The sequence below is a fragment of the Emydura macquarii genome, unplaced genomic scaffold (genome assembly GCF_026122565.2).
Source record: "Emydura macquarii macquarii isolate MOO-44397 ecotype Brisbane River unplaced genomic scaffold, CSIRO-AGI_Emac_v2 contig_3231, whole genome shotgun sequence".
Lineage (NCBI taxonomy): Eukaryota > Metazoa > Chordata > Testudines > Chelidae > Emydura > Emydura macquarii.
Genome location: NW_027133368.1, coordinates 946,575 through 959,065, shown reverse-complemented (window position 1 = coordinate 959,065; position 12,491 = coordinate 946,575). Strand labels below are relative to the sequence as shown.

General features: G+C 47.7%; 1 protein-coding gene across 2 annotated transcripts in view; it reads left to right on the top strand.

Annotated features, from left to right (window-relative positions):
* The first annotated feature begins 215 nt into the window (after window positions 1–215).
* Window positions 216–12,491, top strand: part of LOC137142524 (zinc finger protein 850-like) — a 95,664-nt gene continuing 83,388 nt past the window's right edge. The window contains exons 1-4 of one of the 2 annotated variants that reach the window (XM_067531931.1): window positions 216–254; window positions 703–829; window positions 2,272–2,385; window positions 2,744–4,304. In XM_067531931.1, coding sequence (XP_067388032.1) covers window positions 231–254; window positions 703–829; window positions 2,272–2,385; window positions 2,744–4,304 — 1,826 coding nt within the window. In that variant the 5' untranslated portion in view covers window positions 216–230. Of the gene's footprint in view, window positions 255–702; window positions 830–2,268; window positions 2,386–2,743; window positions 4,305–12,491 lie in introns of those variants that run through there. The other variant, XM_067531930.1, reaches the window with a different exon arrangement.

Sequence of the window (12,491 nt, the reverse complement as noted above, 5' to 3'; positions counted from 1 at the left end):
TAGGAGGGAGCAGGTCTGCATTGTAATAAACTAACTGAGCATTTTCCCAGTGTGGCATAGTCTCTAGAGGGTCTGTCTGCAGGGAAAGAGCCTGGGGGGAATCGCAGTGTGAAATGGACAGAAACCCCTCCTGAAACCTCTTCAGTTACCCTTTTCACCCTGACAGGCTGCAGAATAACGACCACGGTTTGCTCCAGATCATCCCATCTTTCCAGGGCACAGGGAGGGAAATGGCTGTGGTGGATCCAGCTCAGGTAGGGGATATTTTGGGGGAGCTGCTGGGGAGGGTTGTTGTAGAGCGGGAGGGGCAGGAAATACACAGAGGCAGCGCGGAGGACAGGCTGTTCTAAACCTGCTGAGACATTCTCAGCCTAAGACCTGATTTATGAACAGGCCCATGGGAGGGGGAACATTCCCCCATTTCTGAATCAGGAAACACCCTCCTGGACGGGGCTGGGAAAACAGACCAGAGTGTGTGTGGTAAATGAGAAGACCCTGCCCTCCTCTGTCTGCTGGGAGGGACAAGGAGCTCTCACTTTCTCTTGTTCCCTGGAGCCCCCTGGCCGCTCTGAGCAGGGTGGGGGTGGGATTCTGCTCCTCTGGCCCTCCCAGAGCTGTGCTGTTTTTGTGCTTCTTCCTCCATGTACGGTGGGATTGTGGCTGGGGCAGCAGGTACTGAGTGGGGAGCAACTGTTGTTTCAGATGCCGGTGACCTTCGAGGAGGTGGCTGTGTATTTCACCAAGGGGCAGGGGGCTCTGCTGGACCCCGGTCAGAGAGCCCTCTATAGGGACGTCATGCGGGAGAATTATGAGACTGTGACCTCGCTGGGTAAGGATTTGTTTCCCCTCAGCTATATGAAGCCATGGGGCCTGCATTTCTGCATCTGGTCAAGTTCTTTCCTGGTCAGTTAGATTAGAGCGGAATGGGTCACCTAGTCCACAGCTCCAGTGGGGGAGAGCCATTCACCTCCAAAACCTCTCCAACAGGATAGGGGAGTCATGGACCTAATGGATATGCTAATTCATCCCCATCCCTCCAACCTACACAGGGGCACAAGCAGCGTATTATCCCATCTACATTAATTCTCACTCACACACAGGATCTCTGTTCCTGTTTTTTCTGAGATTAGATCCATGTGTGTAGGGGTGTTCTGAGATCTGGATGTTTAGACAGAGGTGGGGGTTTAACACTGGAGTTGTGTGTACCTCAGCCAGTGCCCCAGAGCACACATATCCTGGGTCGGTCCTGGGGCCTGTTTTGTTCAACATCTTCATTAATGATCTGGAGGATGAGGTAGATTGCACTCTCAGCAAGTTTGCAGATGACACGAAGCTAGGGGAGTGGTAGATACCCTGGAAGGTAGGGACAGGATACGGAGTGACCTAGACAAATTGGAGGATTGGGCCAAAAGAAATCTGATGAGGTTCACAAGGACAAGTGCAGAGTCCTGCACTTAGGATGGAAGAATCCCATGTACAGCTACAGACTGGGGACCGATGGGCTAGGCCACAGCTTGGCAGAAAAGGACCTGGGGGTGGATAAGTGGATAAGCAGCTGGATATGTGTCAGCAGTGTGTCCTGGTTGCCAAGAAGGCTAATAGCATATTGGGCTGCATTGGTCGGAGCTTTGCCAGCAGATCGAGGGAAGTGATTATTCTCCTGTATTCAGCATTGGTGGAGCTGCATTTGGAGTATTGTGTCCAGTTTTGGGCCCCCCACTACAAAAAGGATGTAGACAAGTTGGAGAGAGACCAGTGGATGACAACAAAAATGATTAGGGGGCTGGAGCACAAGACTTATGAGGAGAGGCTAAGGGAACTAGGCTTGTTTAGTCTGCAAAAGAGAAGAATGAGGGGGGATTTGATAGCAGCCTTTAACTACCTGAAATGGGATTCCAGGGAGGATGGAGCTAGGTTGTTCTCAATGGTAGTAGATGACAGAACAAGCAGCAATGGTCTCAAGTTGCAGGGGGGGTGGTCTAGGTTGGACATTAGGAACAAGTTTTTCACTAGGAGGGTGGTGAAGCACTGGAATGGGTTACCTAGGGAGGTGGTGGAATCTCCATCCTTAGAGGTTTTTAAGGTGTGGCTTGTCAAAGCCCCGGCTGGGATGGTTTAGTAGGGGTTGGTCTTGATTTGAGTAGGGGATTGGACTAGATGTCCTCTTGAGGTCCCTTCCAACTCTAATTTTCTATTATTCTAATGTTCTTTGTGACAAATATTCCACCAATCTTCACTGTATCTGACTATGCCTGATTTCACTCTGAGCAGGATTTCCCATTCCCAAACCTGACTTGATCACCTGGCTGGAACGAGGGGAGGAACCGTGGGTCCCAGATCTCCAGGCCTCCAAGGAAGGGGAGATCCCAAGGGGCACCCACACAGGTGAGCAGGCAGTGAAGCTCATAGGAACCATCAGGCAAATGAAGTAAAAAGCTGAAACTCCCTAAAATGTGGTGTGAGCACCCTCAGTTCTGCCTCAACTCACCCAGGTCAGGCTGTGGTCAGCAGGTGCCATCTCATTATGGCAGATATCGCTCAGGGCTTTCCACCCACCCTGTTAGCTGTCAGGAGTTTTCTCCCCAACTTAACTTCTTTCTGAGTGTTTGGATGGGATGTGGAGGTAGAATCCCAGTCTCCCCGGGGGTTATTGTGCTGTGTTTTCTCTTTTGGCTGTTCCTCTTTTTTTTCCTTTCTCCCCAGTTCAGGGAATGACTCTTTTCTGGATTCCTCTCTGTCCCAGCAGGTGATAGGACAGTAAGTGAGAAGAAGGAGGAGAATCCACAGCAAGAAGGTAAAGCACTAATGAAACCACATGGGATGTTACTGAGAAGAGTTAAAGGGAATTCTTCTCAGTGCTTGGAAAAGGTCAAAACCCAGGGAAATCAACACAGACCAGAGAGGAAGCTGGGCAACCACCGAAGGAAGAAAATGAATCAGTCCATTCAATATGGGGGAGGATGTAAGAATCTCAAGGAAACAAGAGCCCAGCAGAAAAAACACACAGAAGAGAGAACCTATAAGTGCTTAGACTGTGGGAAAAGCTTCAGTCGGAACTATACCCTTATATTACATCAGAGAATCCATACGGGAGAGAGACCCTATAAATGCTTGCACTGTGGGAAACGTTTCAGTCGGAACTACACCCTTATTCTACATCAGAGAACCCATATGAGAGAGAGGCCTCCTAATCGCCTCGATGGTGGGAAATGTGTCAATCAGAAGTCAAACCTTATTACTCATCAGAAAATCCACAATGGGGAGAGACCTCATGAGTGCTTCGAGTGTGGGAAATGTTTCAATGAGAAGTCAACCCTTGTTATACATCAGAGAATCCACACAGGAGAGAAACCGCATAAATGTTTACACTGTGGGAAAAGTTTCAGTCGGAACTATACCCTTATTGTACATCAGAGAATCCACACTGGAGAGAAACCCCATAAATGTTTGCACTGTGGGAAAAGTTTCAGTCGGAACTACACCCTTATTCTACATCAGAGAATTCATACAGGAGAGAAACCTTATAAATGCTTGCACTGTGGGAATAATTACATGCAGAGATCAACCCTTTTTTCACATCAGAAAATCCACACAGGAGAAAAACCCCATAAATGCTCGGACTGTGGGAAAAGCTTCATTCACAGCTCACAGCTTATTAGACATCAGAGACTACACACGGGAGAGAGACCTTATAAATGCCCTGAATGTGGGAAAAGCTTCAGTCGGAAGCATACTCTTATTCTGCATCAGAGAATCCATACAAGAGAGAAACCCCATAAGTGCCTCGAGTGTGGGAAGTGTTTCAGTCGGAAGTCAAACCTTATTACTCATCAGAGAATCCACACCGGAGAGAGACCCCATAAATGCGTTGAGTGTGGGAAATGTTTCAAAGACAAGTCAAACCTTATTACTCATCAGAGAATCCACACTGGGGGCAAACCCCATAAATGTCTGGACTGTGGGAAAAGCTACAGTCGGAGGTCACATCTCACTAAACATCAGCGAACCCACACAGGAGAGTGCCCCCATAAATGCTTGAGCTGTGGGAAAAGTTTCAATCGGAACTCAAACCTTGTTACACATCAGAGAATCCATATGGGAGAGAAACCCTATAAATGCTTGGACTGTGAGAAAAGCTTCAGTCAGAGCTCACACCTCATTATGCATCAGAGAATCCATACAGGGTATAAACCCTATAAATGCTTGGAATGTGAGAAAAGCTTCATTCAGAGATCACACCTTCTTAGACATCAGAAAGTGCACATGGGAAAGAGACACCATAAATACCCTGACTGTGGGAAAAGGTTTAGGAAGAACTCACACCTTATCATGCCCCAGAGACTCCACGTGGGAGAGACACCTTGAATGTGGGTGATGCTTCAGTTGGGCACAGATTGTACCAGGCATCAACAAATCCACAAAGGGAAGCATCCTTTTCAATGTCATTAACCTGGAGATTGCTGTAGTTGGGGAAACTATTTCCATATCAGACCTCAGAGACTCCTCCATACAGGAGAGAAATGCTATCTGTGCTCTGACTAGGACTGGCCTCAGTAGTATATATAGATCCATTTCCTAATTCCCACACACATCAGTGGCATTTGGCTCCCAGGTGCCCAGAGGCCCATCTCTGGGGGCAGGTTCCAGCAGCAGCCGACCCTGAACTGATTAACGACCCTCTGGCTCTGTGTGGTTTAAGCAAACCCCAGGCAGAGAAGGAGAAGCCACAGTCATCCCTCCTCCCTGCTGCCGCCCTAGCTGCTGAGCTGATGGGACTTCCTGCCTCCTGCTGAGGGAGGGGAGAGAGAAACTCCTCCAGAAGCTCCCTCTGCCTGGATGAATTTCCACCTCCTCCCTTCCCATCCCAGATGGGATTCCCTTTCCATGGAGATTAGGAGAAGGGTACTTGGGCCAGACCCCACCTTCACGCTACACACTCATCTCCATCTGCGTCTCCCACCAGCCCCTGGGCTCGGCTTGGGTCCCACACTTATCTGAAGCTGTTTCTGGGAATTAGATGTCACATGACCAAGAGGGAGGGTTTTTTGCCAGGGAACTGGGGGATTTAATGTTTGGGGCTGGTGGAGAAAGGAATCAGAAGGAGCTCAGGGCTCCTGAAGTGGAGATTGAGGCTTTGGTCATCATGGAATAAGAAAACAAGGCGAATATGGGATTAGGGAGGTTCTGCCCCCTGTCATTCACCCCCTCTGCCCCATTTCCCTGCCACCTTTATATTCACAAAGCAACACTGAGAGGGACTAATTTCCACAGGGTCTTTTTTGGGAGGCCTAGAAGTTCAGCCTCAGCAGGAGGCTAAATTTGTCTAGACTAAGAAAAGTGGCCAGGATTAGCAAGCATGTTTTCCCTTGACCCACCTCCCACCCCTTTCCCGGATTTAGTCTGACCCTGAGCATAGCATTCATATTGATCATTCCCCACTCTTCGCCATGCCAAGTTTCTCCTTTGGGGCAGATTACCCCATTCCCAATAATTCTCATGTTGCTCTAGGTCGTGCTGCAGAGTATTTATTTGCTGTTCTCTTTCTCTTTTATAAAACCTAAAAAAGAGTTGGAGCTGGGATAGTAAAAGGTGTCGTTGCAACCTCTATGTATTTGAGAGCTCTCCCCTTCCACTTCTCAAGCGTCCATATTCCACCGTGTTCTGTACTCTCCAAGCTTGGGAATTGCACTTCGATCTTAAATGAGAGTCAGGAGGGCTGGAAATGAAAAGGGGCCTGGCTGGGGAATTTGAATGAATCCAGAAGACAGTGTGATTGTTCTGACCTTAAATCCCAGTTTACATCTCTTGCTAAAAGGCTTCTTCCTGCCATGCTCAGATTGTTTGCAAATGGGAAGTTTGGTATTTTTCCCCCTTCTTTCACTGTGATGATGCTAAAACTCTTGCAAATAGCATAGCCAAATAATGAGAGACTGGAAATATCCTGCAAATATCTAGTGAAGACATCCCTAAATTCTAAAAAACAATGAATAAATGTCGTGATAAAATTAATACAGCAACCCGAAGTGAATTTATGAGGGCATCACCCAATTCCTGAGAAGATGAGGCTGAGCAGAGCTGAGAAACAAGGTGTGGAAATGAAAAAAAAAGGCCCATCCATCCTTGAAACGAGGCTGACCATCACTGAGGCTACAGTGAGACAAGGAATTTGGAAGCTCAACTGTCTACCCTCTCCCCATCTACCACAATCTCCTGTTTGGGGACAAACTCCCAGATTCTTTTTCATGAATAATGAGTAAAAATTGTCTTTAATGGAGTTGGAGGCCATCTAGGATTCCTCTTTGAGGTGTTATTTTCCGTCTCTGAGCACCACAGGCTGCAGATTCCAGAGCTACCAACTTTGTGGATTTTCACATTTTTCTATGGATCCTTGGGAAAATCCATCATCTGCAGGGGAAATCTGCCATGGCTTCATTTCCCATTCAATTGCCTTGTGCGGAAGGAAAGTTCTTCAGCTTTGGGGGGCGTTTTTTGAACCCTGGTGGAGCAGTCGTGGGGAAGAATGATAATGACCTGTTTTGTAAAGCACTTTGCGGTCTACTGATGAAAGAAATTCTCTCTGAAGCAGTAGATATTACTTTTTTGGTTTTTGGCTAAGCAAAATGAGACTTGACACAACTCGATGGCATTCGTCTGTTTCCACGTTATGCAATGGCTTTGAATGCTGCAGCTGATCAATTCAGACATTTTAAACACCGAGGCTTCCAAGGCAATGCATTGGGAAAGATAGGCACCTTAGGATAGGATCCACAAATGCCGGTACTGGCTAGTGGAACATGCTATGAGAGGACTCTGCCCTCAGCCCATAACCTCTAACAGAGTTAGGTACCAAAGTCAGGGCTTCCGAGAGGTGCCAGTCTCCGCTCGGGACACAAGACACCAGAGCCCTGGCTGCAGATGGGAGAGGTTAGTGTCTCCCCAAGGGACACTCCCACTTCAAAGACTCCAGCCTGCTCCGGATATCCCAGATAGGGAAGAGTGACTTTACCTCCAAAAAGGAGCTTTGACCCCAGACCCATGGGGGAGGGGATCCCCACTGCATCCAGTGATGACCCTGCTTGGGATAAAGTTAAAAGGACCCCCCCACCCACACTGGAAATGATGCTTTCTGGTTATACCCTGTCTACAGGGGGAGGGTTACCCTGGTCTTTCTGGCTGAATTCTCTGCAAATGTTATTTAAACTATCTCTGCCCCTGGAACAGTTTCCTTGGGATTTTAGTCTGAATGATCAGCTCAGCCTGTTTTATTAATCTCTGCTCCTCTGTACTTTTTTGCTGGTGGTGCTTATTTTTCGTGAGTTGATTTTTTTTATATCCCCACTGACAAATCCCAGCAAAATGGGTCTATGCTGAAAACCACCTTGGGCCAGGTTCTCAGAGGACTGAAATCAGTGTAGAGCCAATGGACCCATGGCTAATGTATATCAGCTGGAGATCTGGCCCCATTGACTCCTATGGAGGGATGTCAAGTTACATTAGCTGAGGATCTGTCTTTAAAATAGGACTCCCTTGTGGCAATTATGTTGTAAGGTAGCCAATTTTTAATCCATTTAATAAGAGCCATTTTTATTTTGTATCTTTCCAGTTTCATCCATATTTAAGGAGTACGCCCGGGGGGGAATGGTATCCTCCGGATATTAATGGGCAAATAACCCAGCCTTTAATTGACTGTTTGCCCCAAACAATGCAGGATATGTAAGGGGTTACACCCCCATATGAGGGTGCTTTGTGAATGACTGGCTTTCTCCTTCCCAAGGCAGAATCCAGCATGGCTAAAGCAGTCCATCCCATATCACAATCCTACTGTGTTAACCCGTCACTCTGCCACCGCTGCGTTCACCCCAAAGGGTCCCAAAAGTGCATGACAAATGGTCTTGAAGACAGATGGCCAATATCCTGAACAAACCTTATGGAAATAAGTTTTGAAATTAGACCTTATTGAATTAGGTTTAATACTTTTGGGTCCATTGTGTTAAAAATGCAATTGTGTATGTGGTATTGTGTGTATCTGTTCCAGTACAAGGGACATGCTAATGTGGTTCCTCCAGTTATCAGCCCTTTGAAGTTTATGTGAACCCCCAGAGAGGTTCACTTAAACTAATTCAACCTGGATTCTCCTGGGACTGACAGACAAAGAAAAGATTTTGGGATAAATAATCAGGGTTTAAAGTGCATCAGGGCCTTCTTTCTGATCCAGCAAACAGAGGACCCCTAGTCCATGGAGGGCGCCAATCCTTAGGGAAAGGTTGGAAGGACTTTGACCTATAGAGGCTCCATAAGATAAGGTGCTAGCTCTGAGCTGAAGCTGTGATGAACTTGAGGCCACAAGGAAACCTCATAAGTGGAGATGGAAGAATTAATTACTAGCCAGAGCCCATGCTAGAGTTGGGATGATCTCTGATAAGCTTATTAGCGTGCCTGTCGGTTCTTTTATTGGTTTTAATGTGTTTTCTCTGTAATACTTTTTACCTTAAGAATAAAATAGGCTTGCTTAGAAAGAGCTGTGTGAGAACCTGTAACTGTGGGCAGTCTTTGTGAATCGTCTCGGAAGAGAAAGCAAGGGGGCCTGCTGGGGCTGCTTGTCTCCACTGGGAACTACACGGTAGAGGCAGGGAACTAGACTGCCTGGAAATACCCTGATCAGGAAGGAGAGAAACGCGGGTCTCCACCTAAGAGAGGCAATGGCCCGGGGAGCTGGAAGCTTGAGGCTGGGTGCCCTTGCTGGACCACAGAGGAGCAATACAGGTGCAGTTGCCCTGAACTGTGGTAGTATCTATCTGGGCCACGAGGCTGCTTCTGGGGTGGAAATGTGATGATAATTCTCTGTCAACAACAGGGAAGGCAGGGTCACAGGAAGCGAAGGGAAGGAAAATATCCACACCTGAGTGTCCAACCCCATTTTACCCCATCCCAGCTGCTGTCCCATTCCAATTACCTTCCCATCCCACACTGCTGCACCCTTCCACCGATCTACTTCTGGCTCTGTTATAGTTATAAAAGACTAGCAGGATCTGATTCAGGGGGACAGGGCAATACGCTGCGTTTATTGTAAATGTCAGAATATCACAAAGCAGGCACATTCACACACACATTCATACCCAAGAAGTTCTGCAAGCTGGTACCAATCCTTTTATGTGTTGCTTAAGCCAGCCTGGTGGCCAACTAGAAGTTGGACCTCTGTCGGTCACGAATCTGATGCTCCAAGATGACGATTGCAGAACAAAATGCCAAAGTTTCCATGTTCTCACCCCATCTTTTATACTCGCTGGCTCTCATGTAAGTCTATGGGTCTTGCTGTGTCATGCAGCCTCCTCTAGGTCCAGTGTGGTTGTTAATCACCAGCTAATTGCAAGCATCACTAGTCTCTTATTTCTGTACTTTCTTCCCAGGGTGGATCCTGCTGTACTTTAGGGTTGTTTATCTGCATTTTAGGGTCGTTGATATGCATTCTTTGGCCTTCAGGTTCAGGATGGCAGGCTGCATCTTCATTCTCCTTTCTGTTGTCAAAGCAGTTTAGGTTGGTGTCTTTTTATGCTCTGCACATACATTCCTCACTCACTCATGCGCACACAGAGAATTCATCAAGATATTTTTACATTCAATAGTACAAGTTTCAGAAAAGAGCTTACTTCAAGAAACTAACAAGATGGAGCTCACTTATGCCACACTAAACAGTACTGTACCATTATCATAACAGTAAAGGAAAAATCTATATCTACCTCTATCTCACTCATACAATAAAACAAGCAGTCTACATCTGATTCCTTTGTACAGCTCCTGGGGATGGCTCACAGCGCCATTCCCCCCATCCCATCCTCTGCCAAAGCAGTGTCATGTCACCCAGTGTTCCCCGCTGCCCTGGGAATGGCAGGGGGGGAAACCATCATTTTCTAGTTATTGACTGACTATAGATAGAGAATTCCCTCAGATCTTGCTGCTTTTCTCTTGTGCTAGTGGATATTTAGTTTTTGCTATGTTTTAGCAGTATGGAGGTGAGAGTCCAGCAGGGCAGATGAGCTCTACGTCTTCCTTAGGGCAAAAACAATGTGAGTTCTGTAGCACTTTAAAGACTGACTGCATCTGAGGAAGTGAGCTGAGGCTCACGAAAGCTTATGCCTACTGAAATTAAATTTGTTAGTCTTTAAAGTGCTACAGAACTCACGTTGTTTTTGCTGTATACAGACTAACACGGCTACCCCTCTGGAACTGTTCCTTAGGTCAGAGGCCCCCTGATTTTTGCTGAGGCAGAGGAGGGGCCATATTTGGTGCCAATTTGTATCCACCCCAGGGCAGACTGCTATAAAGGCCATATAACACATTGCTTTCGGGAGACTATACTATGTTTCGTTTTCGGTTAATTCTCTTGAATCTTAAATAAATCTGAAATAAAGCCAGTCTGATAGAAAGTACATGCCGGCTGTGTGTGTCCCCAACACGAGTTCTAGCCACGGGTCAGGATTAAAAAACAAACAAACACAAAGCCCCTGAAGCTGCATTTGGACGTCACTTCTGCGCCCCTGAGGAACCCAGCTGAAGTCTGTAGCACCCCCCCACTGATCCAGAAGTGTTTGATCAGCGTGGAGAGCTCACCAGCCATGCTGATCATGGTGACTCAATGCCTCAAATGTGCTCCAGCGTGGAGCACACAGGAGGTGGTGGATCTTATCGGTCTGTGGGGAGAAGAGTCTGTGCAGGCACAGAACCGATCCAGCCAAAGAAACGTAGACATCTACGAAAAGATTGCATGGAGGGAGGGGAAGAGAAGAGCTGCACCAGGGACGCGCAGCAGTGCCGCATGAAAATCAAAGGCCTTCAGCAGGTACCAGAAGACAAGGGAGGTGACCAGGCATTCTGGTTCTGCACCACAGACATGCTGCGTCTACTACAATGAGCTGCATGCGATTCTCAGTGGCAACCCCACCACTACCCCCAATGTAGTGTGGACACCTCCCAGGTGTCTGAGTCCCAGGCTACCTCGGGCAAGAATGAGGAAGACATTCAGGACAAGGAAGAGGAGGAGGAGGGCAAAGGGAGACAGACAAGCGGGGGATCCATTCTGCCTGAAAGCCAGGAGGTATTTTTAACCCTGGAGCAGTCCAGTATGGTCACAGGACAGTATGGTGGCCGACTGTGATGCTGGGGCAGGCACCTCTGCTGAGTATGCAATTCCAGTCGAACTGCAGGGGTTACGTGCTTTTATATTTTATGTGTAATATGAAGAAAAAGTGAGCTGCAGTGGGTAAATGCTTCCCCAGTGGTTGTTCCAGCTATGCAGAGGGTGCTGCCACAGAAAAGACTATGTGCACAGGGATGACCCAGGAATCCTCCATGGAGATCTCCAGGAAAGTGCAATCCTTTGTAGATGGTTTCTGAGGAGGGCTGCTTTATTTCTTCCACCACGGTAGGACACTTTCCCGCGCCACTCCAGTATTAACTGCTGGCATCATTGCAGTGCACAGCATAATAGCATGAGGACCACTCCTGGACCCAGACACTTGCAGACTCTTCTCCCTTGCTGCCTCAGTTACCTTCAGGAGATTAATATCACATTGGGTCACCTAGAGGAGATGGTGGAAGTTTTCATTACAAGTGCTCATACTGCAAATAATACAGCATGTGATCCCTCACCTATGGTGATTTCTGGGTCCCTCAACCATGGTTTCCCTAACATGCCAGAGGTTTGGGTAGCAGGGATCAGTATTGATTTCAGAATCTGCAAGCCCAGAGCGACTACTACCAGCAGCATTAAGGGAAAGGTGTGTGTGTACTTCCTGTGTTTTCTCATGGCCACAAACGCCCATCCACCCCTTCCTCCAGGGCCGCCTCGAGCACAGACTGCAATTTGGGAGGCGTAATGCTGGTGCCTGGTCTCAGAGCAACATCCATCTCGCTGGGAGGGGTGGGGGCAGGAGATTGTCCACCTGCCCCTATGCTCCCGACACAGGTTTCCCACAAGTTGCAGCACATGGCCCATTGCCCATGCCACTTGGCCATACTCACCATTGCTGGAACAGCAAACTGGTTCATTGAATAGCTGGGGATACTGACTGTGTTCTGACTTGCACTTGAGCGTAATAAAGGGAGTGATTTTTAAATAGCAACGTTGTACTAGACCCGGGGTATGCACTGACAATGGTTGCCTTGCACTTTGCATGCCTAACAGTGGAAAGCCTGGCTTTTAGCACAGCCACCACACCAGCAGAGAGGCTTTTGCAGATTAGAAGGTGGAAAAAAAGAACACGTGATGACATGTTCAATGAGATAATGAACCCCCCTGGGACAGCTAACACAGAGCTCAGAGCCTGGAGGGTTTCACTGTCTGAAAAACTGGGCATGGACATGGAGAGCAGGAGCACATCTGAGGAGCGTGAGTGTGCCACACAGGATGAGATGCTGCAGAGTATGAAGGACCGTTCAGACATGTTGAGGCATTTGATTGAGCAGCAGGAAAAGCCGCTTGAGGATCCTGCAGA